Genomic DNA, 24,020 nt, shown 5'->3' on the forward strand with positions numbered 1-24,020 from the left:
TGGCCTGTACTTCCCTCCATCCCCGGGGTCCTGCCCTGTGCTCTAACCTGTGCTTTTCATTTCCTGCCCCACCAGGGTCCGGGTTCGCTACCAGAAGCGGCAGAAACTGCAGTTTGAAACTAAGCTGGGCATGAACTCCCCCTTCTGAGCCACTGGCCACTGTGGTCATATTTGCCACAGTGCCACAGGCAGACCAGTTTCTGAGTCTGGGTAGTTGGTATCATGAATGTTTCTGGGTGTCCTCTTGTGCCCCATGGCATTGGAGGCCGGGCTCCACGTCAGACCCAGCTGTTTTCCTTACCGCGAGGGCTTTCCCATGGAGGAGTTGGTGAGCCATGGCCTCAGCATCAGGACAGTCTGGTCTTGAATGTATGACCCAGTGCACTTAGTGTAGGGGACCTTAGCCTCCTCCACCTGCAGGCTGTCCTCCTTTAGGGTCTCTTAACCCAGGGCCCTCTGTTGTGGGGTCTCCAAGGAGAGCCAAGAACCATGGGGCCCGGGCCTCAGTGGCAGCCACCGTGGTGGGTCCAGACAGACCACTGTTGACGACAGCAGTGGTAGTGCACCCTCCCTGCGCCCCACCTGTCCTCCTGGGAGAGGGGCCTGGAGGTGGTCAAGTACTTCCCTCCCTCCCTCTGTGGGGGAGCCTCACGCTCAGATCTGAAGATGAAGAAGCCCCCTGCCTTGCCCTGGAACCTCGTCCTGTGCCTGCCTCACGCTGGCCTTGAGCGTCAGTCTTGGGGCTATGGCCCAGGGCTCCTTTTGGCCCCTCACCCTATTTCTCCTGTGAGAATGTTTTTACTGGTGTATATTTTTTACTGGAAATGAGCCTTTTAGGAATGAATGTAGACTGGTTTGTATTAAAACTTGTAAATTGCTTAAGAAAAATCTGTGGCTGGTCCATGAGGCAGCCACTGAGGGGCCCACCCAAGGCTTCGGCTGGTGAGGGAGCCCCAAGGGGGAGGAGAGGGAAGAGCCCAAGCCTTGCTCCCTCCACACTGGCGGGAGCCCTCGGGTCCAGCTCGGGTGAGAACCCTGGGCTCAGAGGTCCGTGGCACAGATCCAAACACACAGCCCAGTCACGGGGAATGACACTTTTCATTGGGGTTAGTTGGGAGAAGAGGTTAATGGTTACAGAGCCGGGGCCTGGGCCAACCAGATTGGGCTCCAGGCCCCAGGCGAGCAGTGCACTCTTGCTGTGGTCCGAAGCCCCCTCCCCTGTGTCCTCTCAGGCGGTTATAGATAGAATAAATTCCATTTAAAATATATGCATTTCTCTCTGCTTAAAAAATAACATTTACAAGTTGAAAAAGTTTGGACTTTGGGGAATCTGTTAATCCCACTGTCTCCACTCCTGCCAGTTCTGTCTCACTGGGGCCGGGGGGGGGGGGGCCAGGCCTGGGTACTGCCACCACCACAGAGAGCAGGCCCCTGGCCACTTATTTACATGTCCTGTGTACACTGTGCAGACCTGGTGAGACACCCAGCCTTCACCAGCCCCTCCATGTGCCAGGACAGCACAGCAGGTGTCCACAGGCCCTTGGGGTGGGAGAGGGAGAGGAAACACTGCAGGAGCCCTGCCCCCACCTTTCTTCCTGGGAAGGAAGCTCTTACCAGGGTCCCTGTCCATGGAAGAGGGGCTGTCTGGTCAGATTACACGCTGGGAGGGGGCTCTGCTGAGATAACAGCTTCTGACAAGTCCCCTCAGCCTCCCACGGAGACTGCCCTCCAGAGCTGCTGCGTGGACAGCCACAGGCTTGGAGTAGCAGGAGGGCCCACGCTCAGGCAGCAAGAGCTTCTGTGCTGGGGCAAAGGCGACAGACACTGCAGGTCACGATGGGCACTGCCGAAGGCCACCAGAAGCGCTCAATCTAGCATGGCATCCAGCTGGTCAGCCAGGGCATCAAACATGGTGCTGATGTCATCCAGAATGTGCTTGGTGGAGGTGCTGGGAGGGCTGCAGCGGGGGAAGGACCAGGTCTGATCAGAAACTGGCCTGCACCCCATGGGCTATGGGTAGGCCGGGGGCTGTTCCCAAACTCCTGGCTGATGCCAAGCACTCTGCGTGCATCTTACTTCTCAGCCTCCCGAGGCAGCAGGACCTGCGGGCCCTCACGAGTGTACAGGGCTCAGGAGGAAGGGATGTGCTCCAGCTCACATGCCTCTATGGGCCAGCCACCAGGATTCCCCACAGGTCAGATCTGGGTGGTTTCAGAACCTGGGCTCTGGCCATTCCAGTAAGGGTCACCCCAGCCTAAGGATCTGTCTGGGCACCCTCCCCGCTGCCCCCGTCCCCTGCCAACATCCCCAGGACCCCGGGGAAGAGGATCAAGGAAGAGCTGTTCCTCCACTGTAGCCCCTTCCCTCCCTGCACCCAGCACCCAGCGCCCCTCACCCCTCTCGCTCCTCAGCGCCAATGCTCTTCTCTGCGGCCCGTAATGCAGCTGCCAGGGAGGAGCTGGTCTGTTCCAGCCTCTGCTGGGCCCGGCCAGAGCCCACAGCCCCAGTGCTCTCTGGCCTTGGAGGAGGCACGGGGCGGGGGCCAAGCCGGGGAGCCAGCTTCGGGCCTGAAAATGCCAGCTGGGTGCAGGCCACAGACACAGGCTTGGGGGCCGTTCCTGCAGAGACAAAACGGTTGGCTGTGACTTGATGGGCCGGCCACAACCTTTGCAACAGTGCCCCCTCCCACAGGCCCTGCCTCATACCTGCACCTGGCACCTTGATGAGGGCAGCGGGGGAAGCTGGGGGCTCTGTCTCCCCGTGCCGCCAATCACCTGTTGAGCTTTCCAGAGCTGGCCCGGGGCAGGGGGGTGCAGAGGGCTGGGTTTGGGGGCTGGGAGAAAGGGGTGCTGGAGCTCCCTGAGTTGGAAGGCTGCTAGGGTCCGGCCGGGGAGGGCTGGGAGCAGCTGAGGAGGGCTCGCTGGGGGTCTGGGAGGGCAGGGGGGCAGAGGGGCTGGGCGTGGCACTGGCCACCCCGAAGGCCAGCAGGGCCGTCTGCAGCGGCTCTCTCTCCCGGCATTTGGGTCTCCGCTTGACAGTGTCTGACTCTGTGAGGTTGAAATCCAGGCCAGTGGGCACAGGCGCCTCCCGGGGAGGGGGGCCCGCTGGCTTCGGCCGCTGTTTGATGGTCAGGTTCCCTTCCTCTGCAAATGGGAGCCCCTCCCCTGAGCTGCCCCGAGATGGGGGCGTCCCCTCAGGCCCCGGCTCCTCTTCCTCTGTGTCCGACACGGGCCCTGCTGGCACAGGCGGGCTGGGGGGCTCCGAGGGTCCGGTTGGCTCACTCAGTGTTCGCCTTCGGGGCCCAGAGGCCCCCTCCTTAGGCCCCGGGCTTCCATCTAGTGGAGGCGCCTCTGTGGTGGGGCCAGAGACTGAGCTGAGACGTTTAGGGGGTGGGGGTGGCGGGCCTTTGCGTCGGGCACGAAGGGCAAAGGACTGGCTGCGGGGAGCCCCTCGAGCTGGGGTCGGGCTAGGGCTGGTCCGCGCTAGGGCACTGCGTCCTGGTCGCCGGGTGAGGGTGGCATAGCTGCCCAAGGCACTGTCCGCTGGCCCCTCGGCCTCCCCCTCTGCTTCCCCCTCCGCAGGGCCCGGACGGCTCAGGCTGTGTGACCGGCGCTTGGGCCGGGGTGGGTCCGGAGGAGTGGCAGGAGGGCCAGCCAAGTAGGAGAAGGCACGGGGTGCCCCGGGAGGTGGCCCCGGAGCTGGGCTAGAGGGTGAGGCCTGGGGATGCATAAAAACATAAGGGGGAGGCCCTTGGCCAGGAAGTGGGGAACAAAGCTTAGAGGGTCGCTCCGTGCCCTCTGGAAGGTTTCTCTCCTGTGGGGTACTGGAGTCTCCACCACTGGGCTGGGGGGCAGGCTGTTCCTGTGAGTGCCCGGACCCTCGTGAGCGTGCTCCAATGCTCTCCTGGCTGGGGGAGCGGGCGGGGGGCAAGGGGAGCGGCTCGGGGCCACCCCCAGCCATGGCTGCCTGTAGTTCTGGGCTTAGCTCGCTGCCCTGAAAGGTGAGGAGGCGTGGGCCGGTGGCAGCCGGACCGTCCCCATTCTCCAGCCCCTCGATGGCCATGAGCTCCGGGCCTCTGGCTAGCCGGCGGCCGCCGCCTTCAACCGGGACCTCCCCCTGCAGGAGGCCCCGCCGCAGCTCGGCCAGCCGCTTCACTCCCAGCATCAGCTTCTTCTGATGACCTGAGAGGGGACGGGTAGAGGCCACAGGGTTAGCCGGGGCTGCAAAGGGCCACCCTAGCCCCTCCTGGACCCCGTTCTCCCTGCTGGGCTTGAACCCTGGGACGTTTTAGAGACCCTTGGAGGCACGTGGGGGCCCGGCCAGGAGGCCCCAGGGCAGTCCTCACCGAGCTTGTTGACTCCGATCTCCTGCAGCTCCTCCCAGGTGAGGTCGGCCACCAGCCCCATGGAGTCGTAGCCGCTGCTCACTAACTGCTTGTGGTACTGCGGCAGCCCTAGTGCACACAGCCACTCCCGCAGGTCCGCCTGGAAAAGGACCCCATGGGAGCTGGCTCTCTGGCCCGCTGCAGCCCCCAAGCCAGGATGGGCCCACACAGCCATGGCTGCGGGTGGGAGCCGGTGCCAGCCACCTGCTTACCGGGATGTAGTTGGGCAGCCACTCGGCGATGCTGAGCTGAGCAATCTCTGAGGCGATTTTCTTCCTGTGCCCAGGCTTGGTCACCCCGATGGCCGTCAGGTCCTGCCACACAGACTCGTGCCATCAGGCTCCCTCCGGCGCCCACTGGGCCCTCCACTGCCCTCCTGCTGTGGCACCTACCTCAGGAGTCATACGGCTGATGGTTGGCACATCATAGCCAGCCTGCAAAAAGTGGGCGGTGTAGCCTTCCAGCTGGAACTCACTCAGCCAGTTATGAATGGCCTGAGCGTCCTGTGGCATAGGGGTAGAGGCTGAAGTTAACAGAGCCAAGTCTACTGAGGAAGAGCTGAGGCCGTGGCCCAGCCACCTGCTCCAGCCTCCCCTAGGGGCCTGGCCTGAGTCCATACTGGCACCCATCCCACACCACTGTGCTCCCCGAGACCCACAGCCTACTTCCCAGTGGAGGTCACACCTTCCCCTCCAGCAGCTGCTCTGGCCTCACGTCCTGGGTGAAGAGCTGTTCCCCAGAGCGGTAGTGAACCAGAGGGCGGTGGTTCAGGTTGTCTTTGGGAGGGAAAGAACTGGAATCAGGAGCGGCACGGTGGAGGGATGCCCACCCAGGTACCATTTACCCCCCTTCCTACCTGCCAGGGGTAGTGGGTGCAATCCCGGCAGCACCTGGTCCTCTCCCGTGGAAGGCAGAGGCTAGAGACAGGGAAGGGTCTACTCAGCAGGTGGGGGGCTGACTGCAGGGTGTAGGGCTCTGTCCTGGTCCCAAATCCCCCTCTCTCCTACCTGGGCGTTCTCAATAAGAAGGCCAGTGCCATGGCCGTTGGTGCCCTCGGAACTCTGCCCGCTGCCGGCACTGCGGATGCTGCCCACGCTGCCCTCACTGCCTACACTATTCCTGTCACCTGCTACAGGGGCACAAGCAAAGAAGTTAGAACCCCAGTTGGCCCTGCCAACAGCTGACTGGCAGCTTGCCAAGGCCAGATGCCCACCCTGGTGCCTGGCACTGCTCTCTGGGAGGATGTACCTGGGCTGTCTGGGCTGAGGCCCACCCGAGGAAGCTGGCCATAGGTTAAAGGGTGTAAGGGGTCATCGGCAGGGGGCTGTGGTGTCCGAGAGAAGCCTGGGCGCAGGGGGGTGGGAGCAGATGGGAGGCGAGGTGCGAGGACGCCCACCCGCTTGCTGACCACCTCCACAATGCCTGGGGGGAAGTAGCCCACACGGTCCGTGCCCCTCTGGCTCTCATGGATGTGGCCCTTCCAGCGGCCATCGGGATGCTGCTCAAGCACCTGTGGCAGATGGGGCGGTGGGGGGGGGGGTGACAATGAGAACAATCACTTCCCGCACCAAACAAGAGCAGCCAGCCAGCCCCCCAGCCACAGTCCAGCTCCTCTCTTCCCACAAGAAGTTGATGCCCAAGAGCACCCAGAGCGCTGCCCTTACTTGCCGGCTTCCGGCTCAGGCCCAACCCTCTCTGTGTGCCTCCAGGGCATACAAACAAGGGTCCCCGAATCAGCCTGGATTCAAATCCCAATGCTACTGCTTGCCGTATGATCTCAGGCAAGCCATTTTAATTTCTCTAAGACTCAATTTTGTCGTTCTGGGAAGGAAATAGAAATAGCACCTTCCTTACCTGGATGGGGAGGAACTCAACGAGACAGTACACCTAAAGACCTTACACAGAGCCTGAACCACAGCAGGTGCCCACGTTAAGTGACAGCAATCACTGGTGCTAGCAAAGGGATGCCTGCACCAGGTCCTCACCGTGATGACATCCCCTGCCCGGACATTGAGAGCAGTGGGATCGTGGAGGTTCCAGAAATCCTTGAGCGCTCGCACCTTCAGGATCCCTGAGGCCTCTGAGAGAAGATGCAGTGTAGGCGTCCACTGAGGGTCCTTACGGTGTCTTCCCACCTGTCCTGTCCCGTCCACAACCCTCCCCCGGGATCCTGTTGCAGTGGTCCCCTGACTAGCGCTGGGTTCAAGAAGGTGACATCTTGCTCCTGGGACCTTGCTCCTGCTCCCCTTCCTAGTACGCACCAGAGAAGCTCTGGATCCCACCCTGGGCTGGGTCTTCTCTCACATGCACTCACCCCGCAGTAACTGCTTGATTTCTCGGCTGGCCTGGGAGGTGGTGAACTGATTCACGATGTCCAGTGCTGTCTGGTTATACGTGTTCCGAATGTTCACGTCCACCCCGCCCTGGGTGCACAGTGCAGTGTAAGCGTGCACGAAACACTGTGCTTGCCACTTCCCCCAATCCTCACGGCTGCCCAGGAGGTGAATGGTTTCTACTATTTTTTACGTTTTATAGATGAAGGAATGGAAGCTCAGAGATAGGATAGTGGAGGTGCTCAAGGTCATTCAGCCGGTGAGAGGCAGAGCTGGGGGCCTGAACCAGGTGGGTCTGCTCTCCGCCCACCCAAACACCATGTGGTGGCATGCTTCCACAGCGGCTCTAGGCCACGGCACCCAGGGGGGCTCCACACCCACCTCCAGGAGCAGCCGTACCACCTCCGTCTTGCCGTACAGTGCGGCTTCGTGGAGCGCCGTGCCGGTCTTGGTCTGCCGGTTGATCTCAATCCCCGCTCTAAGGAGCTGTCTGTGGGCATGGGGGGCAAGTCACAGGCATGGGGGTGGGGGCAGGAAAGGAAGCAGATTGCTGGGGGCTGGGAGAATGATCCAGAGCAAGGGTGAAGAGGGCAGCAGGGCAGGGAGCCGAGGGGGACAGCACTCATTCCGCAGGAAGGGGATGAGGAAGTGGCGGGGGGGCACCCAGTGGGTACCTGATGACCTCTCTGTGGCCATTCTTGGCAGCCAAGTGCAGGGGTGTGGTGTAGTTGGGGTCACACGGGTCCTTGGCCTCACCCTCCAGCAGCGCCACACACAAGTGACTGTTCAGTAGCAGCTGGGCCACCTGTAGCAAGCGGCACCCAGTAGGGCTTCCTCCTGAGACGCCCCCCTCACCCCACAGGTGCCCAGGACCTAGTACCCAAGGGCTGCAGGCCTCACCTTGAGCCGCCCAAACTCACAGGCCAGATCCAGGGGTGTCTTCTTTGCCTTGTTGACCAGGCATGGGTTGGACTGATGCTGGAGGAGCATTTCTGACTGGGGTGGAGGCAGCTGAGTGAGGAGTCTGGCCTGGCCAGCCTCCCCGCCCCCTCCACTGCTCCAGAGCCCCTTGTGGGCAGGTAGGCAGGTTCACGTACCACTTCATAGTGTCCATACTGGGCAGCCAGATGCAGTGGGATCTGCCCATCCAGTGAGGCGGCGTTGACGGCTGCAGAGGCACGCAGCAGCAGCCTCACTGGCTCCAGCCGGCCCTGCCAGGCTGCGTAGTGCAGTGGGCGCATGCCTGCAGGAGGGAAGCAGATCTGAGGAGGTCCTGGGCTGCTATGGGGTCAGGGGAGGGAGCTCAGCAGAGTCCAGAGCCACCCCAGCTGGAGGGGGAGACAGACCCAAGGGGAGTAATGCTGGTTTGGTCAGAGAAATGTCTGGTTCACGAGGCTGAAGTCAGAATCCCATCTGGCCCACCATAGGTGATGTGGGGGGATCTCACGACAAGAAGGTAACCTGAGCTTCCTCATCTGGGTAACGGGGTATTAGAACCACTCACCACCCCAGAAGGCTGTGAAGATTAAAGAGGTAAAGGATCTGCAATCCAGAGAAACTACACCAACCCATATTAGCATTGCTGGGATGTCACAGGAGCAAACTGTGACCACAGGGTGTGGCCAGGGGACACACTGGGGTCTCACCATTGCTGTCCTTGATGTCAACAGTGGCCTGAGCCTCCAGCAGCAAGGCTATGAGCTCCAGGCTGCCCCCCAAGGCGGCATGATGGAGAGCAGAGAATCTGGTGTGGGGGACACAAAGTAGGGGTGTTGAGTGAGCAGTCCCCCACCCCCCAAATCCTGGTCGTCCACACCAGACTCATCCTGGAGGCTGGCAGGGCTGAGTGACTTGCCCACTGTGCCCTCGCCCCCCCCACCCTGCCAGCCCTGCCGTGGGAGCGCAGAGCAGCCGGGCTACGGTATGAAAGGGCTCAGTGTCTGGGCTGAGAGGCCTGTTTGTCTGGCCTCCCCCCCCAGCCAGCCCAGGGGAGGGGGCCGTGGGAGCAGGAGCCTGAGGGCTCCTACCCTCTGGGGAGAAAAGGGGGCCTAGAAGGAATCTGACCCAGGAGGCCCCTCAGAGAGGCATTAGGGCTCCCTCCCCTCACTTGAGGATAGCGCCACAGGCAGGAGGGTGGGCAGGAACCAGAGCTCTCAGCAAACATAATTCAAGGGCCAAGTTTGACAGGGGAAGGGACTCTAGGGCCCAGGTCTTTCCCCTTACCCCTCCCCCACCCCACAGCTCTGGAGAGGGATGCGGGCTCACACTCACCCATCAGCATCCTGATAGTTGACGTTGAGTCTCTTCGTGGAGCCGAGGAGCTCTGGGGGGATCAGAGCAGAAGGCATCAGGATACCCTAGAATGATCTGTCCTTACCTGCATCCCAACCACTTTTCCCTTCCGCTGCTGAATCCGGCTGACCTCTTGGTGTGCAAGAAAGCACCTGCCCCATGGCCCTTCGGCTGTCCTGTCCCTATGGCTCCCCACTGGCCCACAGGCTCATCAACTTGAGAGTGCCCAGTGCAGGGAGTAGCCGCACCAGGGGCCTGGCTTCCCTGGGTCCCCAGCTTGTTTATAGAGCCAGAGGGGGCGGGAAAGGGGGGGACTGGCATGCCATGCCCTCAACAGACAGGCCCACGAGCGCATGGTTAGCATTCCTGCCTGAGCAGGCCAAGGAGAGTCTCATTGTCCCACTGGGCCAAGGGGGCTGGGGGAGAAAGGAGAGGGCCACTGGACGCTGGAGGTAGCAAGGCAGATGCTGGGGCTGGACTCAAGCTCGGGGACATCCCTGAGTGAAGAGGAATGAAGAAGGTGGCATCAGACAGACCTGCACTGGGCCCGGCTCTGCCATGTACCGGCTTGTGTGATCCTGAGCAAGTCACTTAACCTGTCAGGCTTAGAGTCCTCATCTGTAAAATGGGCCAATCATAGATCCTGCTCACCAGAGTTGTAAGGATTATGCCTGACCCTTGTCGGCACACCACAGAGGGGGGCCGTCACCCTTCAGAGCTCCTTACGCCTTAGCTGTTACTGTCCACATGCTGTCCTTTGGCAAAACTGGTACAGTCCCCCACTGGCTCCTGTCAGGGGAGTAACTGCTGATTCTGCACCCACAGGCTCCCAGCAGAGATGTCCACGCCCCAGCAGAGGGCTCTCTGCTGGGTGGTGGCCAAAGGAGCCAGGGGCATGGGCAGGACACTGGTTGGTCCCCATTGGGGAGGGCAATAGGATTCAGGCAGGTGTGCTCCATGCACCGGCCAGGGCACAGGAGGGGACAGTCTTTGATGAGTGTTGGGAGAGGAAGGGGAATGTCTGTCACAGGCAGGCCCCTGCCTCCTGCTGGAACCCACCCCTGCTGGGAAGGAGGCCTGGCTCAACCCAGGCTGGGCAGGGTGCCAAGCATGCTGGTCCAGGCCTGCCCTCCGGGCCCTGGTGGGCCCCTGAATACCCCAGCAAGACAGGGCCTCATTCCAACAGGGAGGGATCAACATGGTAGTGAGGAGCACGGGATGGGGAGAGAGGGGACGGCCACGTTTAGGGCTAAGCCAAATCACACTATACGCTATGCAGAAAAGGTAAATACAGAGCTGGGCAGTGACAGGAGGGGTGAGGGGGTGGAGGCCGCTGGAAAAAAACCAGAGGCCTCCCAGCCTTCCTCTGGTCTCCTTGGAAAGTCCTTGTCAGAGAGAGCCACTCAGGGCACTGTGAAGGAGAGGGGCTTTAGGAGCAGGAAGTGTGTGGTTCAAATGCTCCCCCTTACTGGCCGCACGACCTTGGCCAGCCAGTCACTGAAGATGACGAGGTTGGCGGGGAGGAGACACAGAAAAGTCCCTCCACCTGCTGCTGGCCTGGACAGCCCAGGATGGGGCAGTCCAGTAGTGAGATACAGTCCCTCCGGGGAGTGGCAGGACAATGTGACAGGAGGGATAGACAGGAACAGGGGCAGGGCCAGGCTGGGTGGCTCTGTTCTTTCCAGAACAATGGCCGGAAAGGCTGTGGGGGGAGGCTCAGAGTGACTGGGCTAGGGACCTTGGCTGGAGGGCGGAGGGTCCTGGTTCCTGGCAGTGGCTCCAGGCACTTCCCCTGCAGTGCAACCTTCTTCCCGGCCTGGCTCTGAGGGTGGAAGGGTCGCTCCTGATTTAGGCTCAGGCAGAGGATGTGAGCTCATTGGGCCACCCTCAGCCCACTCCATTTCCTCCCGCCAGAGAAGGAGACAGCTCAGAAAAGGGAGTAGGGGAGCCAGGGAGGGCAGGGCAGGGGCACCTTCTTCTCCCAGCCACCTGCTCCATCAAGAGGACCTGGGTGGGCAGGGAATGCCAACCCCCCAGTGACCAGACAGCAAATAGAAGCCAAAGAGACAGCATCTCCCAGTGGCCAACCAGAAGGCTCTAGCCACCCACCAGAAGGAAAAGGGGGAGCCCTGACACCTCCCTTTCTGTCAGTTTCCTTCGCTCTTCTGGGATATGGGGCAGGAGTTCCCAGCCTCCCTTCTGAGACTGCTTTAGAGGCACCTGGACAACATTCTGATTTGCAGTCTCCAGATCTCTGTGATGCTTCTCATTCTGAGGGAGAACAGGGAGCCTGCACTCTCAGAACAATCACTAGGTAATTCTGAGGGGCAGGAGCCGAGGGGAGAGGACAGGGACTTGACTGATCTGCCACAAAATGGCTGTGTGACCTTGGGCAAATCACTAATCCTCTCTGAGGGTCAGTTTTCTTATCTGTAAAGAAGATATAGAAATACCCATCTCACAGGGAATTGAGCGCTTAGAATATTTCATAACCTACAGGTTCCTCAAATGTCGCCTTGTGAGTCTCCTTCTTGCACCAGCTTTCCCAGCTTCTCAGAGGATTGGGAGGGGAGGCTCAGTGCCAGGGCCTCACAAGGAGTCCCAGGACTCTGTCACTCTGTGCCCAGAGCCTAGGAGCCTGGCTGTGAGGTTCCCACCACTGGCCTCTCGACCCCACCCACTTGCCCTCCTGAGGGCCTAACTTTGAGGCCCCAGGCCGTAAGGCCAACAGCAGCTCTACCAAAGCCCTACTGGGCAGGTCGCCAAAAACAACACAGAGGTGAGGGGGAGGAGGGGGAGGGGCTCCCCACTCTTGGGCCTCCAGGGCACTCCGGGACCTCCTTGGCACCTTCCTCCCACTGTGCTCACCTGGTATCCACTTCCCCAGGGCACAGAGATCACACTACCTGTGCTCCCCAGCCCCCCTGGCCCAGTTCCATCTCCCCCTACCCTGGGTCTCCTGCCCTAGTGTGCAAGTGGGTGCACACCCACTTGTACAACTCCCAGGCCCTTCAAATTCAACCTTCTGGCACCCCCAAACTCCCAGGTGTGGGTGAGGATAATTAGATGCCTTCATGTTGTCTGGGGCGGGGGGAGGGGGGCGCTGGCTGTGCATAGGACTAAGGTATGTCTTGGGGCTAGAGCCCCAGCACTCTGAGGGAATCCTCCCTCCCTAGCCCCAGTCTGGTGGCAGGAGCTACCTCCTGCCCCTGCTGGTCTAGAAACTCTGGGGACAGGTCCAGGGTCTCCTGGGATAGAGCTGAGAGAGCTTGCCCTGAAGCCCAGAGATCCACTCTCCTTGGTGGGGGGAGGAGTCTCACCACAGAGGTACCCAAGAGATGGGGTTCAGGTATGGCCACCCATGCATAGAGCCCCCACAAGTCTGTCAAGACTAGAGACCCAGGCTTTGGAGAGACCTCTAGAAAGTTAGCTTTGGCCACAGCCCTCCCAGGGCACACAGGCAGCAAAGTCAAGGGGAAGGGGCTTTAGCAAGTGCTGAGAAAGCAACGAGCTTTGCTTTAAGCAGTAGAGCCCTCTTTTCTGAAGTGATCTTACAGGCATCCCCATTAAGGCAACATAAATGCAGAAATGCTCTTTCTGAATCGGGGGATGGGGTTGGAACTCCAGCTAGTCAGTCTTTCCCAGCCCACTGCCAGAAAACTCCTGCCTCCAAAGACGACATCAGAAAAACCACCTGCTAAAGGCAACTCCAATGAGGCCAAGAATTTTGGTCTGTTTTATTCACTGCTGCCACATAATGGCCCAGTGCCTAGAACAAACTGGCACACAGTAGGCACTCAAACAAACTTGAATGAATGCATTTCAACCCATTCACTCTATAGGTGAGGAAACTGAGGTCCACAGAGGTTACATGATTTGCCTAATGATACACAGCAAGGGGTGACCCAGCTCCCTCTATGGCTCTCCCACAGTCACTCCTTAGAGAACAGGACAGTCCTCCCACCCCAAGACCCCAAATCAAAGACCCACAAGCCTCTCTCCGCAGCCTGAGCACTCAGGGCAGGATCTCTGCTAGACAGTCACCCCACCAAGCACTCACTTGTCTTTGCGGCCTTGACCTTAGCCACAAGTTTCTGCACACCAGTCACATCTCCGTTCTTGACGGCGAGGATCAGGTCCTGTTCACGACCCATTCCGGTCCCGGGGCTGGGCTCTGGGATCAGGAGTCCAGGGCAGAGGCAGGAAAACTTTAGGTCTAAGCCAAGGCGTCAGGGTGCCATGCCTTGGACCTTTGGAGGGCCAGGTGTCTCCTGGGGGAGCGTGTCTGGTGTCCCAGCAGGGGGCTTCTTGTTACGCACTGACGGGTACTCTCTCAAAATGTTTCATGAGCAGCCACCACAAGCAGGAAAACCGATCTCTGAGGGGGTGGAGGCCGTGTGGCAACCCGGACAGATAGCTGCTTGCCGCGTCTGACGGCCCAGGGATGGGCTGGGACTGGGCACGCCAATCTTCCCAGTGTGGCTCAGGAGCACCAATGCCCACCCAGAGAGCAGTCAGCATTCCCTCGGGCCTTGGGAAGCAGCAGTGGACAAGTCTCAGGGGTCTGGAAAAGGTGCAGTGCCTCTGCTGAAGGCTGGGCCAGGCCTGAAAGGGTCCCAGAAGCAGGGCTCAGAAGAGTAGGACAGGGCTTCCAGGGAGCCCCCAAACCACCCTAGCTGCCCTTCTGAGTCAAGGAAGGGCCAAGCCACTCAAAGCAGGGAGACAGCTGCCAGGCATGAGAGGAGTATTTGGGGGGAGGCGGTGACTTTCTGGGAGAGGGAGGCTGAGTCATGGAGGCCCCAGGGCACCTGGCAGCACCTCAACCTGAGGCAGGAGGGGCAGCTGGCAACACGACACACTGGGGCAGGCTGGGCCCAGCAGCCTGTTCTCCACAGCCCGGGGCTCTGACACCCACACACAACTGGTGGGCCAGGAGGTGAGGCCTGGAAGGGTCAGGCACAGGCAGACACACAGCGGTCACTCCCTGTGGAAAGTACCTGCCCCCACACTCCTCCCAATCTAAGCTTTACTGTAATAGCTGGATGCCCTAGCCCCAGGCTCTTTACGAATTCAGAGGGTGGAGTGGGGAGCTTACAGCTCCCCATTTCTGGCGGGTGTCTGACTGCTGGACAGGGAGGCTTTACAGCACCTGTTGCTGACCCATCCTCACCCCTTGCGCGGGAGAGGAAAGCAGCTGGGCAGAGAAGAGACAGGAGCTGGGGGCACTGCTGAGAGACTGGGCTGCGTGGCCCCCCAAGCCTGAACCTGAGGCCCGGAGCCCCGACTTCGCTGCAGAAAAGCTTACGTCAGTTCTCAGTGGCCAGGAATTTGTTGCCCGAGCCCCGTGGCATGAGACCCATGCAGGCCTGGGGCCCTGGCTGGGGTCTCCTTACTCCCAGAACGTCCCAAGCCCGACACGGATGGGACTCCTGCTCTCGCCCGCAGCCAACACAGGAGGAGGACGCCCCCGGCAGTGCTTGGGGTCGGGCTGGCTCCCCCGCCCCCCGGAATGCCCGTCCAGCGCCGCGCAATCCCCCAACCCAGCCCAACCCAGGCCGACCCAGGGAACAAAGCGGCGGGAGCGACCGGGAGAGCCCAGCGCGGGCGGGACTGATGCGGGAGGACGCAACGGGGGCGCGAGAAGGACGGAAGGAGCAGAGAGACGAGGGCGCCCGCCGATCCCGAAAGAAAAGTTAGTTTGCGGCCGCCCTCAAAGGTGCTGACCCCCCGCGCAGGCCCCGCGGTCTCACCTTCCCCAGCCGCCCCGCCGGGGGTCTGGCTGGCCCTGCCCGGTCCCTGGCACTCCGGACGGTGGCTCCCACTGCCCCCCTTGCCCCTTTCTCCTCCCTCTCCTCCTTTTCCAAGGCCGGCTCGGCGCCTCCCGCAGGAAATCCCGCCCCTCCCCCCTCCCTCCCGCCGGATCGCGAGCGGAGGGACCGTCCCGGCCTCGCAGTCGGGCTGTCAGTCAGCGCCCGCGGCCCCGCCCCTGCCCGTACCAGACCCCGCCCCCGCTGCGTCCGTCCGGACCGGGCACGCTGGCCGGGTCAGCGCATGCGCCCAGGTGAAACGGCGCGGTAGGGACGGGAGTGCGCGCCCAGCATCCCAGTGGCGGAGCGGCCGGGACGTGAGGCCCTGGAGTTCAGACCCAAGGGCGAGATGCCCTGTTGATGACGGAGTGGGAGAGAAGACGTGATGTGAAGGGGTCTGGAAGCCGAGACCTGGGGACCCCACTCGGGAAGCCCCCTTTCCTCTTCGCCCCTCCTGGGACGCCCACATTGACCTCCGCTCGCGGCCACAGGCGCCGACACCAGCCGCTGGTTGGAGCAATGGTGCCACCTAGCGGACCCGGTGGGAGCGGCCCACGGTGGCGGCGGCGGGGACCCCAGCCTCGAGGAGGTGCTGGTGACTGGCTGGAGTGGCGCTTCAGCACCATCGTGGGCCGGACAGCTCCTCCCGCCCCCGGCCCGCGGAACCTGGCTTCCGAGCCCCTAGGAAGGGACCCAGCGGAAGCCCCAGAGGACGTCTGAATCCACCCAGGCCGCATCTGACACTCCCCGGGGGGCCAGTCTGCGAAGCTGGAATGCGGGAACCCATGACTCTCCCTCCTCTAAACCCTCCCTCTTTCCTCCTTGTCCGGCCTGAGTGGTGAGGACTAAGCGGCCCAGGGCTGCGGAGGGGACGGTCACGCATTTGAGTGTCCACACTACGCTCTGAGACGCCGGGCTCCTCGATTTTTACTAGAGAGGATCCCGGAGGAGGGCTTGGGAGGAGAGGCGAGCTCCTACGAATCCAGACACCTGCAGTCTCTCTGCCCCCGGAATCGCGGCGCAAACTTGTTGGCAGGCGCTTAGGACGGCCGGGGAGTCGTGGAAAGCTCCCTGGTGGAGCCGGGGGCCCGTGGCGCGGCGGGAGGATCCGCGGGCGCTAGGGCCGCGCGGAGTTCCGGCGGTGGGCGGGCCGGGGGCGGTGCGCGCGCAGCCGCAGACGGCGGCCCGATGGAGCCCGAGCTCGAGCCCGGCGCGGTGGAGGTTCCCGCCGGGCGCGTGCTCAGGTGCGGTCCGGCCCGCGGAGGCGCGGGGCCCGCGGAGAGGGCGCGGGGGGAGGGCGCGGGGACCCCGGACGCGCCCCAGGGCGCCGCGCTGACCCCGCGTCCCTTCCTTCCGCAGCGCCCGGGAGCTTCTCGCCGCCCGCTCGCGGTCCCAGAAGCTGCCTCAGCGCTCGCATGGGCCCAAGGACTTCCTCCCCGACGGTTCGGCCTCCCAGGCCGAGCGGCTGCGCGTGTGCCGCGAGGAGCTCTGGCAGCTGCTGGCGGAGGAGCGCGTGGAGCGCCTGTGAGCGGGCCGGGCCGGGGCGGGCGGGGGCGGCCGGACCGCGGCCCCGGGGCGGGGGGACACCCAGACCGACCCTCTCCCCGCTCTTGGCCAGGGGCAGTTTGGTGGCTGCCGAGTGGAGGCCGGAAGAGGGCTTCGTGGAATTGAAGTCTCCAGCGGTAAGCGGCGGGGCGCAGGGAGGGGGACCCGCCTTCTCCGCCTTGCAGGCTCCTCGGTGACATTTGCTGTGGGTCCTGCACAGGGTAAATTCTGGCAGACCATGGGCTTCTCGGAACAGGGCCGCCAGCGGCTTCACCCCGAAGAGGCCTTGTACCTGCTGGAGTGTGTGAGTGGGGCCCCTGGAGCGTGAGGAAGGGTTGGGAGCAAGGACCTGAAAGGACGTGTTTTAGTTGGAGAAAAATTCAAGAAGCTTGTAACCCGAATTCTACAACCGGAGACAAGAATACCGAGTAGAGGCTGGGATTCCCTTCAAATGAGGGGGTGGTGCCCTCCTTTTGTGGTTGGCCACATTCTTGTTGTGACGCTGGAGATGGGGGGGGGCGCCCCTATATCACCAGCCTGGAAGTTGCTCCTTTAGTTGAGCCACTGCAGGAGGGAACACAAGCTGAGTGGTTGGCCTCACTTCCAGGGCTCCATCCAACTTTTCCACCAAGACCTGCCACTGTCTATTCAGGAGGCCTACCAGCTACTGCTGACTGAGGACGCTGTGACTTTTCTGCAGTACCAGGTATCTGCCACCCTCTCCCAGGAGAGGAGCCACCCATCCATTGAATCAGGTGCTAGACACCAGTGAGTACCGGTGATGTGCCGGACGCAGAGCTATGTGCCAGGACAAGACAGCCAAGGGCTCTGCTGTCATGGTGCTTGCATCCTAGTGGTGGCAATTGGGAATAAGTGAGCACCAACTGAATGGTTGACTTCACAGAACTGAGGGCTGGGAAGAAAACAAAGCCGGGGAGGAGCATAAGGCTACTCCTCAAAGCCGGGGAGGAGCATAAGGCTAGAGATAAAAATGTGGACATCATGAGCACATGGATGGTGTTTAAAACCACAGGGCAGAGTAGAGGGTTGTGTTTGAGACCTGGAGCATTTCAGTTGTGAGGAGGTACGGGAGAAGATAAGGAGCCAGAAACAGGGACCAAGGAGTGTCTGACAACACTGGACAAAAACCAGGAGAGGTGGTATCACAGAGCCAGGAGAAGGAAGTTGTCAGCTGTGTTGAAGGCTGCTGAGAGATCAAACAGGATGGGGGCATTCCTGCTTACATCTCTCTGATGTGGGTTTCAGAACACAAGGATGGACAGGTTCTTTACCAAAGACCACTCCTACCCTGCCTGTGTCTGGAGGTGTAGGGTGGAGTAGCACGGGCAAGGGGTGTGCTATCACCTTTTGCCACTTTCTTGTTCATGTTGTGGTCAGGAGCTTCACTCTCGACAGCTTTGGTATCATAACATCTAGCACCTAGTTCTTTTCCTGATTCCTCATGTATCAGCTTTTTTGAGATTTTGCGTTTAAATCAAGAAACTGCTCAGTGTCATTTGTGCCCATAGTAAGGTGGGCAAGGGACAGGAATTCAGAAACAGACCTTAGTTTGGAGAGGGTGTTTATAACAGAATATAGTCCAGCCAGTCCCAGGGCGTGGAATTGGTGTGTGCAGGAGGAGCGGGGGGGGGGGGGGGGGCATATGTGGGGAGTGGCTCCTGTTTGGAGAGATTATTTGGTATTTTCAAAGGTAGACCTCTGATCTTTACTTTTTCTCTTTGAGGTCTTCAGCCACCTGAAGAGACTGGGCTATGTGGTTCGACGATTCCAACCAAGGTAAATCCCGATCCCATTTTCCTCCCATTCCAGTCCTGGGACCTGGTAAACTAGCCCCAAATTGGAAAATGGCCTCTCATTACCTGGAATCCTTAGCTGGAGCTGCAGCTTCCTGGGCATGGGCTGGGGGCCTTTTTTGGAAGTGCCCTATTGAGAGACACATTGGGACAAGTCTCAGTCATTTCAGCTCATCCTGGGTTTTCAAATTGAGCCCCATCTTCAGCCCATTCCCTCCTCAGATAACAGTTGAGCACTTACAGCTCAGGACAGTGCACTGGCACATAGCTGTAGTGCCAGAACGATGCCTTAGTAGGTGTGTAAGCAGATTCGTAAGTGCATGCATGAATGAAGGGCCAACTGAGGAATTAATAGTTGAGTAGGGTCTCACATTCCTTTTGCTAAGTTAGATGTTCTTTCCTTCTGGGGCCTCTAAAGATGATCACCTTAGTAGCCCAGCATTGCTAAGAGCCACAGAGACCATCAGCTAAAGAGTGGAAACTGATATACTCTTTACTGTTTCCCAGCATGTCACGAAAGCTCTAGAACAGGTATGTCTTTTAGTTCCTAAAAGTGGGATATATACTCAGGAAATAGTCACAGAAGTGTGCGTAAGTTCACCTGTGAGAACGTTCATTCATTCATTCAGTAATATTTGTTGATCCCTTACTGGGTGCCAGGCACTGTGCTCATTGCTGAGGAATAGCAAAGAGCAAAACCACTGCCCCTATAGAACTTGTATTTAGTGGGGAGCTTACACAAAACATCACTTTGCAAAATTGGCAAACTCGAAAACACCCTGTGAGTTCAATGGGGAAGGGATGGTCACACAAATTAGAGTTTATCCCTTAGAGCAGCACTGTCCTGTAGAACTTTCTGCAGTGATAAAAACGTTCCAGGCCTCTGCTGCCCAATATATGTGGCTTGTGCAACTGTGAGACTGAATTTTTGTTTAATCTTAATGGGTTTAAATTTAACCCCTTCTGTTTAGCGGATACCATTTGGACAGTGCAACCTTAGCATCATAAAAAAATCATGGTAGGGAAGAATGCTATAGTGAGAAGGGGCTATGTCCATAATATATTAGAGTAAGAAAAGATTAAACTGTAGTATATTAGGACAATGTCTTTTCTTTTTTTAGATTTTATTTATTTGTGGGGGGAGTACAGGAATTTGGAAGGGGGTATAGAGAGAGAAGGAGAAGCAGACTCCCTGCTGAGCAGGGAGCCTGATGTGGGGTTTGATCCCAGGACCCTGGGATCATGACCTGAGCTGAAGGCAGACGCTTAACCGAATGAGCCACCCAGGTGCCCCAGTACAATGCCATTTTTGATAGAAAAAAAAATACAGAGACAGGATGTGTATATAAGAACCAAAAGTGTTATAGTGAGTATTTTTATTTTTCTTATTTTCCAAGTGTCCGTTTCTCTTGATTTTTCTCACCCATGATTAATCATTTACTGCTGGCTGTGTGGGAGCCCCGGTTCCAGTAAATCTCTGTTCAAAGGGGCCACTGGTGAATCCCAGAGGCCTGGGCATAGACATATGAGCAGGCAGGTCCCTGTGGTTGCCCCCATTTACCCTGCTTGCAGGTCTGCCCAGGGACTTAGCCCTTGGGTTTGGCTTTGACTCTGGCCCCCTAACTTATTCTCTGGGCCAGTCCCTCACAAATTCCCCCTGGGAACTCCAGGCTGAGGAGATGGTCTGTTGCCCACCCAATTCTCACTCCACAGCTCCATCCTGTCCCCTTATGAGAGACAGCTGAACTTGGATGGCAGTGCCCAGTGCCTAGAGGATCAGAATGGCAAAAGGAAGAGGAGGAGCTCCAGCTTTCGGTAATGCTCCCCACATGGCCACCCCCTGCCCCCTGGGAGTTCTGGGGAGCAGAGCTGTTGAGGGAGTGCTGGTTTGGGGACCTTGGAGAATTCATTGGCTTAAGAGCTGGGCTTGGGCAGCTCCCTTGTAGGATCCTGGAGGCAGTATAATATGTGTGGGACATGTGCACCTCAGCAATCAAGAGCAGACGTGCTGCATTTCCTCCTCACGTCCCTCAGGTCTATTAATAAGAAGGCCAAGGCCCTGGAGAATCCCCCACAGGGGGTGGATGAGACACCTGAGAGCCTGACAGCCTCCAGCCCACCTCCCTGCAACCAGAACAGCCGATGCCCAGAGGAGAAACCTCAGGAGTCAAGCCCTGTAAAGGGCCCAATGGGCCCATCTCAGCTTCTGGGAGCCCTGGAGCCCTGGCCTGGCCTGGCTAACGAGGGGGTGGGGTGCAGCCCGGAGAGTGGCAAAGTAGAGAACAGGGTCAAGGGGTTTTGTAAGCCACGCTGGAACTTTAAACAGATCTCCTTCCCCAACATGGCTTCAGATAGCCGCCACACCCTTCTGCTTGCCCCAGCCCCAGAGCTGCTCCCAGCCAATGTCGCTGGGCGGGAGACAGATGCTGAATCCTGGTGCCAGAAGCTGAACCAAAGGAAGGAGAAGCTCTCGAGGCGGGAACGGGAGCAACAAGCAGAGGCCCAGCGCTTCCGGGAGGATGTAAATTCAGATCCCGAGGTGCAGTGCTGCTCCAACTGGCAGGAGTACAAGCAGCTGCTGCAGAGGAGGTGTCTGCAGAAGAGCCAGAGCCGCCCCCCGCACCTGTGGGAACAACCTGTTAGGCCCTTGCTGAGTCCTGGCCAGGCAGACTCCCCAGGTACCCTCCCCCCTCACCCAGCCAAAGCCCCACAGGCTCCTGGCAGCTGAAGAATCACAAGACTTTGAAAGGGGCATGGATTGGCCATAACCAATTGAGGCTTAAGAAAGATGGGGCAGAGAGAGCTATCCAGGGGAGTGGAACCCATAAGGACAGTCTGTTCTCCTGGAAAGCAGCAAAAGGACCCATGTGGGAAGGCGTGGAAATGGCAAGTCAGTGTCCAGGGAGAGGCGAGGGGGAACGAAACTACAACTACATCCTTAAAATAATAAACAAGATACATGTGGATAGCTCTGCCACCGACTAGCTGTGGTCCCCTGTTCTCGCAGCTCTGTGAGAGGGGAGCAAGAGGTCATCCTGGCCAAATCAAAGGAAGGCTTACTGTATGCCCTGTGTGTTTAAGAATGGAACTAATAGGGCAAGATTGGTATTAACAGATTCAGGATTCTTTATAATCCTTATGAGAACACGGGAGATGTCACCATAAGTATATTCCAAATATTGCATGGGACATACCTATAACTTTTTTTTAATCTGCTAAGTCTGGCAACCCTAAACTAGATGGCAGGTTCAGAAACATCAGAGGAGTCTGCAGATGGTTGACTTCCCTCCCCAACACCTTATTTTCACTGTCCTTGCAGCCATAGCCCTTCAGCATATCTCTGTGCTGCAGACCACACACCTTGCTGATGGAGGTGCCCGGTGAGTTTCCAGGTAGTGCCTGTCTCCATAGTACCTTGGCTGCCAGCAGTTGGCAGCTGGGACTTGACTCCTGAAGTTGGGCATGAGCTGGGGGATCATTCCAGGGCCCTCAGCCTGGCTGATACTCATGTGTCTAGGGGAGAGGGAGGGATGAGAGGCAAGAGGTGGACTAAGTCTGAGGATTCTGAGGTAGGCAGCCAAACCTCCCCCTGCCCAAGTGGCACCTCACAGCAGGACCTCCATCCCTGTGGATGAGGCTGCTTCCTGGAACTGTGGGAGGGAAAGAGCGGGGCATGAAAGAAAAGGGAGAGGAGGAGAAAGATCCCTGTTTCTTAAAGTTTCTTCCTCTGTCTACAGGCTGCTGGAGAAGTCTGGGGGCTTGGAGATCAGCTTTGACATTTATCAGGCTGATGCTGTGGCCACATTCCGAAAGAATAACCCCGGCAAACCCTACGCCCGGATGTGCATTAGTGGGTACGAGACCAGTGACCCTACCCCCAGGCTGCTGCCAGTTATCTTGTAAACCAAGTGGACCTCTCCTCCCCACCCCTAGCCAGTTTGCCAATCTGAGAGGAACCAGAGGTCCAGAGAGCTGTCATTGATGCAGGTCACGCAGCCAGTCAGTACTATAGGAACCAGAGCATACCAAGTCCTAAGCCCTCATTTCTGGCGTCTCTCTCCTGTGCCAATTTACTGCAGGGCTCACCCAGCAGAAGGGTTGGGAATCAGAGGGATTCACAGGCTATGAGTGGTAAGAACCTCACTCTTCCTAGCCCTGGTACTCAACCAAGGCTCTGGTCACTCTTGGAGAACTTACTAGAACCATGCAGTTTGCAGACAGGAGAATCCAGAGGCCATTTGGGTTCTTGCACCCCCAACTCTTGTCTAATTCCCCCCTCCCTGGTAGCCTGAGAGGGCTGGGGTCTCAGAGCTTATGGGCGGCCTATGCCTACGTCTCGGTCTAACTTTATCCCTGCAGATTTGATGAGCCAGTTCCAGACCTCTGTACCCTCAAGCGGCTGTCCTACCAGAGTGGGGATGTTCCTCTGATCTTTGCCCTGGTGGATCATGGAGACATCTCCTTCTACAGCTTCAGGGACTTCAAGCTGCCCAGAGATCTGGAACACTAATGACACTGCTCTGGCAGGGCAAGGGACCTGCTCTGGGGGACCTGGACTGTCTATTCTCAGGGACCATCTCAGCTGCCTCCTATACCCAGACTCACCTGTAGCTTCAGGGGCTAGTCTGGGCCTTGGCCCTGAGTGTCTGATGCTTGCAGGAGAACGAAGCCATGCCCCTCCCCTCCCCCCACCTGGCTTCCATAGTCCCAGGCCTGAGATTGCTGTCTTGCAGTGATAACTTTGGAACTCAGGACTCGATTTCAGAGACCCAGCGGGGTGGGGCAGAAGAGAGGACTCTGTGCCTTTAATCGAGAGGGTGCCTGCTTCGTGCGATAAAGCCAAAGCCATTAAAAAATAGATCGCTCTAATGCTGTGGCTGGAGGTGGTGCAAAATTCCCCGACCCGAGCCTCAGGCCACCACCCCTCAAGTCCCGATGTCCGTGGAGCAGGCTCCAGGCCCTCACCCCTCCTTTGCCAACCCGCAGACCGTACTTTCTCTGGTGCGGGAGCCAGGTCCCCGCGAGGGCAAGAACGCGACCCCGCACTTTCCTCAGGCCCTGCGCCCAGGGGACAGGAAATCACAGACCTAATCAGCTTGGCTTTCTCAATGGTCGTCCACGGGGAGGAGGCTGGCGCTCCATCGGGCCTTCCCTGAACTCCCCCGCTTCGGGGTAGAAGGGCGGCGGAGAGGCGCCGTGTCGGCGTGGCTTGAACGCTAGCGGCTTCGGAGCGCGCCGTTCGCACCCCTGGCCTCCGCGCCTCTTCCGCTCCCGCCTCTCGTCGCTCCACCTCGCTCCGCAGTTGTGCTAAAAACTGGTCGCTGTTGTCCTTTGGGGCCTCGGGCGCCTTCTTGACTCCGCAGCAACTCGGCGGACTGGGGTCCGGGCTCGGGGCCCGCCCCGAGGGGAGGCGCCTGGCGGCAACGCCCCCGTCCCCAAGCCACCTCGCCGTGGGGTCCCGAAACCGGGCCCCGTGGCCGCCGGTCACCCGCTCTGATTGGGTGGTGCGTCTTCGGGAAGAGCAAGCCCGGCTACGTCCCTCCCTCGGCCGCTCGGGGCCGGCGGGGGGAGGGACGGCTCCCCTCCGCGGTCCGGCCTGGGAGGCGGGCCAGGCTGCCGCGCGTCCCAGGGACTATTTCCTCCCGGGCGCGGCAGGACACTGGGCGCGGCGCGCCGTCCTGAGTCCAGGTGTGCTCAGGTGAGACAGGGGCGGGCCCTCAGCGCCTCGTGCATATTCAGGCGGCCGCGGCCCCGCCCCCGCGCTCCCCGGGACCGCGGATTGGCCCGAGAGCGGCCGCCGCCCGCCCCCCGAGGGCGCCCTCGCTGCGCGCCCGCCCCGTCGGCT

At 59.6% G+C, this 24,020-nt stretch overlaps 3 protein-coding genes across 15 annotated transcripts in view; 2 read left to right on the plus strand and 1 right to left on the minus strand.

The window, feature by feature from the left end:
• Positions 1–1,264, plus strand: part of TMEM94 (transmembrane protein 94) — a 36,427-nt gene extending 35,163 nt beyond the window's left edge. For all 10 annotated transcript variants that reach the window (XM_041726743.1, XM_041726741.1, XM_041726742.1 and 7 more), the window contains one exon: positions 76–1,264. In XM_041726743.1, the coding sequence (XP_041582677.1) occupies positions 76–148 (73 nt within the window). In that variant the 3' untranslated portion in view covers positions 149–1,264. The remainder of the gene's footprint in view (positions 1–75) is intronic.
• Positions 1,080–14,915, minus strand: CASKIN2 (CASK interacting protein 2). 3 transcript variants are annotated; one of them, XM_041726747.1, is made up of 20 exons: positions 14,760–14,915; positions 13,070–13,614; positions 8,989–9,040; positions 8,364–8,461; positions 7,815–7,960; positions 7,618–7,713; positions 7,392–7,522; positions 7,099–7,207; positions 6,699–6,807; positions 6,370–6,464; positions 5,633–5,894; positions 5,392–5,513; positions 5,241–5,301; positions 5,069–5,160; positions 4,777–4,887; positions 4,597–4,698; positions 4,346–4,484; positions 2,706–4,181; positions 2,396–2,618; positions 1,080–1,957 (listed from the first exon to the last, which is right to left on the minus strand). In XM_041726747.1, exons 2-20 carry the CDS (start codon positions 13,161–13,163, stop codon positions 1,867–1,869), a joined length of 3,609 nt encoding a protein of 1,202 aa, XP_041582681.1. In that variant the 5' UTR covers positions 13,164–13,614; positions 14,760–14,915; the 3' UTR covers positions 1,080–1,866. The 3 variants fall into 3 exon arrangements, with proteins under 3 accessions (XP_041582681.1, XP_041582683.1, XP_041582682.1); XM_041726749.1 differs by having other exon boundaries at positions 13,070–13,183; positions 14,760–14,913; XM_041726748.1 differs by having other exon boundaries at positions 13,070–13,573; positions 14,760–14,913.
• A 181-nt stretch (positions 14,916–15,096) lies between these two features.
• Positions 15,097–23,044, plus strand: TSEN54 (tRNA splicing endonuclease subunit 54). 2 transcript variants are annotated; one of them, XM_041726845.1, is made up of 11 exons: positions 15,097–16,060; positions 16,176–16,340; positions 16,435–16,498; positions 16,582–16,665; positions 16,969–17,067; positions 18,106–18,158; positions 19,889–19,990; positions 20,111–20,853; positions 21,495–21,555; positions 21,913–22,029; positions 22,535–23,044. In XM_041726845.1, the coding sequence occupies exons 1-11, from the start codon at positions 16,005–16,007 to the stop codon at positions 22,683–22,685; spliced, it is 1,695 nt and encodes a 564-aa protein (XP_041582779.1). In that variant the 5' UTR covers positions 15,097–16,004; the 3' UTR covers positions 22,686–23,044. The 2 variants fall into 2 exon arrangements, with proteins under 2 accessions (XP_041582779.1, XP_041582780.1); XM_041726846.1 differs by having other exon boundaries at positions 20,210–20,853.
• Positions 23,045–24,020: the final 976 nt, after the last annotated feature.

Source organism: Vulpes lagopus, chromosome 12, assembly GCF_018345385.1.
Source record: "Vulpes lagopus strain Blue_001 chromosome 12, ASM1834538v1, whole genome shotgun sequence".
Classification (NCBI taxonomy): Eukaryota; Metazoa; Chordata; class Mammalia; order Carnivora; family Canidae; genus Vulpes; species Vulpes lagopus.